This window comes from Aptenodytes forsteri, unplaced genomic scaffold, assembly GCF_000699145.1.
Source record: "Aptenodytes forsteri isolate BGI_AS27 unplaced genomic scaffold, ASM69914v1 Scaffold146, whole genome shotgun sequence".
NCBI lineage: Eukaryota > Metazoa > Chordata > Aves > Sphenisciformes > Spheniscidae > Aptenodytes > Aptenodytes forsteri.
In genome coordinates, this window is record NW_008795128.1 from 4746464 (window position 1) to 4753652 (window position 7189).

The 7189-nt window shown below is 56.7% G+C and overlaps 1 protein-coding gene across 1 annotated transcript in view; it reads right to left on the bottom strand.

The window, feature by feature from the left end:
• MAPK8IP1 (mitogen-activated protein kinase 8 interacting protein 1) overlaps nt 1-6850 on the bottom strand; it is a 17408-nt gene extending 10558 nt beyond the window's left edge. The window contains exon 1 of the mRNA XM_019471583.1: nt 6677-6850. Within this exon, the coding sequence (XP_019327128.1) occupies nt 6677-6850 (174 nt within the window). The remainder of the gene's footprint in view (nt 1-6676) is intronic.
• Between the last annotated feature and the right edge of the window lie 339 nt (nt 6851-7189).

Sequence of the window (7189 nt, forward strand, 5' to 3'; positions counted from 1 at the left end):
GGCGCCGGTGCAGCCGCATCGGCACCCGGCGGCCTCTTCCTTTTAAAGGGGCAGGGATGTTATTCCCGAGGCCGGGGAGCCCCGCGCCCCCTCCCCGCCTCCCCTGGCAGGCGCAGGGCAGCATCCGTCCTTGCTCGCTGCCCCGGGTGACAGGACACCCCCATCACCTCATTCCTGGCAGGTGCCTGTAGGTACATCTAACCATCACATTCACCACAAAGTGCACAAATGTGCGCACCCAGGTTTCATCTCGACATAAAAAGGGCATTTTTTTACAGTGAGAGCAATCATTCACTGAAACAACCTCCCCAGGGACATGGTAGAGTCCCCATCGCTGGAGGTTTTCAAGACGCAACTGGACAGGGTGCTAGATAATCTCATCTAGGCTCCCTTTCCCATGAAAGGTTGGACCAGGTGATCTTTCAAGGTCCCTTCCAGCCTGGGCTATCCTATGATTCTTCCTCCCAAGGCAGATCATGCTCTTTCTTGCTTCCTGTCCTGGCAACTGGGACTCACACAAACACACAATCATTTTGGTTGGAGGCTTGGTCCAACCCCTGCCCGGAGCAGGTCTCTCAGGGCCTTGCCCATCACACCTGAATATCCTCACGGAGAGAGAACCCACCACTGCATTGGGCACTGGTGCCAGTGCTGTACTGCTGCTACTTTTTCTCTCTATGGGGTTGACATTTTCACTGCACACCTTTGAGAGGAGTCAGGCTCCTTCTTCCCTGTAATGCCCATTAGGCAGCCGGGGACAGCAGTTACATCCCCCTTGGCCTCCTCCTCTTGAACAAGCCTCTTCTCATACACCCTGCATTTGCACATATCAGCATGTGAAGCCGTGCAGAAGGGACACCCAACAAGCCGGCAGCCTGACATTAGCTTTCCAGTCACCTGCTGGCAGTGGCTGTGCTCTGGCCGGGAGCAGCCCCACTCTTTCCCTTTGCACCCTTGGAGCAAGGTGGCCACCGTGGCCCGTGAGGGCTGTGAGGAGCGGATGCCCTCATGGCTGCGTTGCTGGGCGAAGTGGCACCGATGTCCCCCAACGGCTGCAGGTGTTTAAAGGTCAGCGGTTTCCTTCCCAAGCCACCTTCCTTGCAGTAACCGGAGCTTGCATATGCGCAGGTTGCTGCAGCCAGCAATAAAGGCTGCAACTTGGCATTAGCAAGTTGAATTCCCCGTGTTATCAGCTGTTTGTGGTGACTGGGAAGCTTGTCAGCGGGCAGAGGTGAAGGGCATTTTTTTTGCAGCTGATGCTATCCGTGCCTCCAGCTGCGTGGAGGATTCCCCTTGAGCTGTGGGAGAAGAAACAGCCCCAGCAGCTCTGGCAGCCCCTCCAAGAGCTCTCGCTGCTACCAGCTCCTAAACTGTTGGACTAAAGCCAGCACAGGCAGGGCTCTGCCTGCTGCAGGCACAGTACGACCCCTCTCACGGGGGCCATTTCACCCCAGTGTCCCTGCTGCAGACCTGGCAGGCACCGGGTGAGCACCTGGAGGAGCACTGCCACCAAAACCCATCTTCTCAAGGCTTTAAACATTTAACTCCCTTGTTTTTAATGTTAGCCTTCATACAACAAGTTCTGTGTTTCCATGGCAGATCCCACCAGTTGCTTGTGGCAAATCACATGGATTTTAACAAGGAAACAGAAGCAAAGGAAAAGAACTGGGAGGAAATGCCGGCTAAATAGATCGTACCTAGCTAAGGTAGGTGTGTTCGAGTCAGCTGGTGATGTTCAACCTAGACTGCTAATGATGCTGCCTCAGTAATCCTGTAGCTGTAGCAATCACTCGGAAAACTCACAGAGGAGGGAAAGTCCCAGAAGGATGCAGAAAAGAAAAACAGTACCTGTTTTGAAGAAAAGTGTGCCCTAGGAGGGATGCACCATTCCAGGTTCAATAGCTAGGAAGAAGCTACAACCACCACAGGCACTTATTAATGGACTGTAGCACAACAAAGTGATTTTGAAACCACACACCAATAGATCACCTTACCATCTGAGGGGGACCTGTGGTGATCTGCAAAGTGAGGGCAGGGACTAGACGTTGGGAAGCCTTTCTAACTGGAAGGATGCTGCCCCACCAGAACAGGTTGCCTCGAGAGCCCTCTAGGAACAAGTTAATGTAACCTAAGGCCAGCCTGAGTATGCTCACGCCTCAGCACAGACGCGATGGTGAGGTGACTTCCCAAAGTCCCTTCAGCCTGTGGGAGAGATTAGGGCACGTGGGAGAGCAGTACCAGTGCCCGAATCCCGTGGCACGATGTACACAAGATGCACAGCTGGACCCCGATGCGGTCACGGGGAGGCTCACACCTCCATTACAGATCTGTCCCTGGGATGGCCACGATGCTGGTGCGCTCCTGCTGCTGCTACCTCCCGCCCGCACAGTGCTGTCCCAATGGCAAGAAGTCCCAGTGTCCAGCAACTGGTCTCTGATGGTCCTGATGCTGTGGTCCATGGGCCCCAGGGGGGCCGGAGCAGCTCGAGCCCTGCTGCAATTGCGAGGTGCTGGGAGCACCCCTGGGAGCACCGGTCTAGCCAGGGGAACCGCCTGCGTGGGGGCTGCTGCTGACCCCAGGAAGGGTCAGATGCTGCTCGCTTCCCTAGGAATGAAAGACTCGTGCAAGGGGAGCAGGATGATACGCAAGATGTTGCTTGAGTGACCCTGGTCCCTACCCCCTATGGTCGAGCAGGTGAAAGGTTCTTCCCTGTTCCCCTACCCCTGCAGCCTTCCCTGCCGGAGAAGGAGTGACAAAACCTTCAGCTGGGAAAAGCAGTTTGTGAGCACGGGGAAGCAAGGGGGACTTGCTGAGCAGAAGGGACAACTGTGTCCCCTCTCCCTACCACCCGGCTATGACTGCTTTGCTCCCGGCTTCAAAGGGCCGGGAGAAGCCTCTCTGCCCCCAACCTGGCGCAGCCGCAGCTAGCGATGGATCACAGAGGCAGCTTCACGGGACAGCCTTTAAAAAGCCGCCTGGAATAAGCAGCTGCCTTGCTGCTGTTTTGTTTGCTCCCAGCCCACGCAGCTGGCTCCCCACCGGTCCCCGGATCAGCAGGTTGGCTGGCTCATGGCAGCTGCTTCCCACTTTGCAGTGGGTCCCGCTGGCCTTCTGGGGGTGGCTGCTGCCAGCGGCATGCTGGATCAGTGACGGTGAACATCAAGAGGAAGCCCGGCATTTCTAGCAGTCTTATGCTGGAAAAACAAAGTGGTTTGTTTTTTTCTCCACATATCTGTATCTTCATGGCTGGTTCAGGCCTTTTCATGCAGACCACGAAGGCTCAGCACAGCCCTGTATCAACTCTTTTCCTTTGGGCACTTGTTCTCGTGCTTGCAGGTATTTCCAAGAAGGGTATTTCTTATTTTTTTGTTTTTTTTTCATTCCTGCATTAACCATTTTCCGCAGCTCCTGGAATACAGATGAGGCACCAAGCCTTTATTAACCGCAGCCTGGTTGTTTGCTGGGATCCATCTTGCTGAAACCAGGGACAGTCACCCCAGATTTCCAAGCCACCAAACTGAGGCCAAACCCGAAGCAAAGGCCTGGCGCTTCTGTTGCAACCGTCCGTCTCAATGCGCCCGAGTGCCCCGCTGGAGCCGGCTGCCATTTGCGAGGTGGGGGTGGCGTTCCTCACCCCGACAGCCCCTGCTCCTCCCCGTCCGGCCTCCTGCCCTGCCATTCAACAGCCCTACAGGCAGCACTCTCCTCAGCCCACCCCTTGCTTCGCTTCTGGTTTTAATTCACCCAGGGCTTCTTGTTGAAATTAAGGGGTGTTTCAGCTGTGATTGGGAATATTCCTCATTCTTAGTACGTGGTCTCCCATCCATGAAGTGCGGTCCTCATCGCCGTATAGAGTTCCCTCTTGCACAAACATCAGTCTACGCCTCCTTGCAGTTTCTGTGTGTCTAAGCCACTATTTCTGGCAAGCTGCTAAAATAGCCAACAATGAAGTCATCTTTGTTGTTCCAGGACTGGAAAAAAACCCCAAACCCCATCTCTGTTTGGGTGTAGAACTCCACACCAGCCGCCACGGGGTTTTGCTGCTGAGTGGCTTCACCCAGACCCCCCGCCTTGCCAAGGTCACCAGCTGTCCCCATCCAGCAGCCGCCTTCCCAGCCCTCTGGCAGGGTTTGTCCCCTTGCCCTGTCCCGGTGCTTTCCTGCTCATTGCTGGGGCAGTTACTGCGCCTGCCCATCTCTCTGGAGACTCGCCTCCGGGTCGGGAAGCTCAGAGGGGCTGGATGCCCCCAGCACCGTGGCTCACCGTGCTCCCCAGAGCCTCTATTTTCCCCTTCCCCATTGCTCTCTGCTCCAGTGTGATCTGGCGAGCTGGCAGCTCACTCTCGCCCCGCATCCCTCACTCTGTCACCAGGCTTTCGCCAGCCGCCCGGTGCTGTGGGGGCGACCGGGGCCAACCCTCCATTCTACATACCACGGGTGCTCTGTGGCACCGGCACCAGGAGCTCAACGCAGGCAGGGCATCAGCGCAGGGCCCCCCCGGCCTCGGCCCCGGCGTTGGGCTGACTTGCCAAGCCAGCCATCCCCACGTGATGCAATTAGCTGGCTGATGCCGGCCGCAGGTCATTACTGATTTGCTGGCCCCTGCACCACACACAGACCCGGCCAAGCTGCTCCCTCTGGGCCTGGCTGCTTCTATCAGGCAGATCCTGCAACCCCATCGCCCCAAGCTCGCTCCAGACGGCAATTGGGTTGGAAAGCTCCCTGGCTCTCGCCTTCGACGTTTGGGATTGAAAAGCCCCTCTTGCTGCCGTTGCTGTCACCGCTTTCGGTTCTGCTCCTTGGGCAATCCTCCGTGTTCCATATAAACAATTTGGACATATTTTTAGCAGGCATTTTTTCTGAGCATGGTAGGATTCTTCCTTTGCTGTGTTTATGAATAGCTCATTACTTCCCCGGGGGCAGCCTCGCATCCCCTTTCCACCCCAGCAGACTCTCAGTGCACCCAGGCATTTGTGTAAAGCAGCTCTGAGCCGTCCCTGGGGAAGGTGTGGGGCTCGCTGCTGGAGCCTGAGCAAACCCTCTACTGAGGGTCAGGTCTCTGCATCGCAGCGCAGGGATGCAGAAACCCCTCAGTAAACTGTTTTAAATGGGTGAAACAGTCTATTTTTCCTCACCCTCAAGGAAGGGCTGCAGTGGTTAATCTTCAAGTCCCCTCTACCCTTTACGCTCCCTCCCAAACCTCAGTCAAGGGCTGGCAGTCCGTAAAGAAAAAATAAATCCTGTCCTAAGAGCCCAGTGGTGCTATTAGCAGCGGAGAACTGGGATGGCTAATGGGAAGCATCCAGCAATGTACCCACAGCCCCTGCCTGCCTCACCTATTGCAGGCAGGAGGATCTTCCTGACACCCTGCCCTCACTGCGGCTGTGCCCTCAGGGACACCCAGCACCGGGTTTTGCCTTTGGTTTTGCCTCCAGCGTTATCCCTCCTTCCTTCAGCATACACAGCCCACGAGCCCAGGCTTTCCCCGTCCTTCCCCAGCCATCACGTCCTGGAGCAGGAGTCGTCTGTGGCCAGAGCAGAGATGTGGAGCAGCAGCCCCATCTCCAGGAGCAGCTGAATTTCTGCTGGGAAGGTCCTGAATTAGACCAGGGAGCACAGCAGGACACCTTCACCTCCCAGGGGTGAGGTTTGCCTGTACCCTCCTGCCTGCAACGAGGGATTCCCAACACCACAAATTCACTTTCTAATTTTAAACCTGCAACAAACTCCTCTGCCTTTCCCCTCCTCGCTGGGTCCTCATCAGTTTTGCAGATGAAGTATTTCTCCTGAGGGATGAAATGATTCTCAAACCATTTGGTTGCTCCTCCAGCGTTTGCATCCCTTTAGTGTGAAACACATTGGCAAAATGCAGAATCCCTGCATATTTCCAAATCCAATGTAATTCTCAGTTTATCTCCACGTTTCTGCCCCCATGGCTTTCTCGGGCAGTTCAAATAAATAGTGGTGTGAACCCTGTTGGTGTCTCCACAGCATGGCCCAGGGTGCTTAAGGTGGATGGGAGACCCACCTGCAGCATCTGCACAGGCTTCACAGCTCCCATTTTTATTTCACCTGCTGCCTGCTGGGGTTGGAGCCGCTTCCTCCATCCCTGTTTCACTGACACATCAGGTCTCCCGCTTCTGAAACACCTGAGGATGGCTCCTGCTAAAGGCAGCCAGAAGTAATGCCTCGGGGGAGTGGAGGAGGGCTCTCACCATGCCAGCCCAGATGCACCTGCAGGTCCAGGGATGCACCTGGGAGCAGGAGGCACAGCCTGTGCAGGACTCTCAGTGCCACCTCGCATGTGTCCTTGCTTCCTGGGGATGCCCATCAGGTACCAGAGGCTCGCTGGCCATCCCGCTCAAATGGGGACCTGCCCCCAGTTGCGCCCAAACCCTTAGGCTCATCCCTGAGGAATGAACTCAAACCCCTCCAGCACAGTGGGGACCAAAAGGCACCGGCTTTGAGATGCTTTTTTGTCCCCTGGGTCTGTGCTGTGCCACGGTGAGGAGAGGGCACTGCCAAGCAGAGGGGATTGGGGTCATGGCAATGGGTTCATTAAGGAAGCATCACTGGCCTGGGGATCTAGTGGTCCTGCACAGGAGCTGCTGGCCCTGTCAGCCCCACCAGCACGCTCTGCCTGTCCCCATCCCTCTCCCTGTCCCCATTGCGCTTACCCGGGTGGCCAGGCTCTCCTTGCAGTGCAGGCTGATTCCACATTCGTCAGTGATCTCGGAGAGGTCTTCATCCTCAAACTCCTCGAGGCTGATGTCATGGGTGAGCCTGGAGGGAGCGGAGACGGGGTGGTCACCCACTGCACAGGTGGTGGGCAGGAGGGTGCATGGCGGCATGCTGCCTGCGGGCAGGGAGCAGCACCGCCCTCCCTGGGAGAGGCTCTCCCAGTCTTTACTGGGGAGAAAGACTGGGAAGGGTGCTCCTTCTGGAGGGGATAGGTCTGTCCCCACCGAACAGCTGGGCTTGGCATGGTCCGCGGCTGTGGGGAGGCAGGAGGAGCGTGCCCCAAACCAGCCCCTGCCTGACCAAAGCCAGCAGGGACGTGCAGGTTGGGAGAGGACAGGACAGACGGCACAGCCAGGTGTTCCCAGGAGGTTCGGCTCCCACCATCCCAGGGAGGCTCTGGGGTTGTCCCAGCTGGGCACAGACACCCAGTGGGGCAAAGGTCGGGGTTA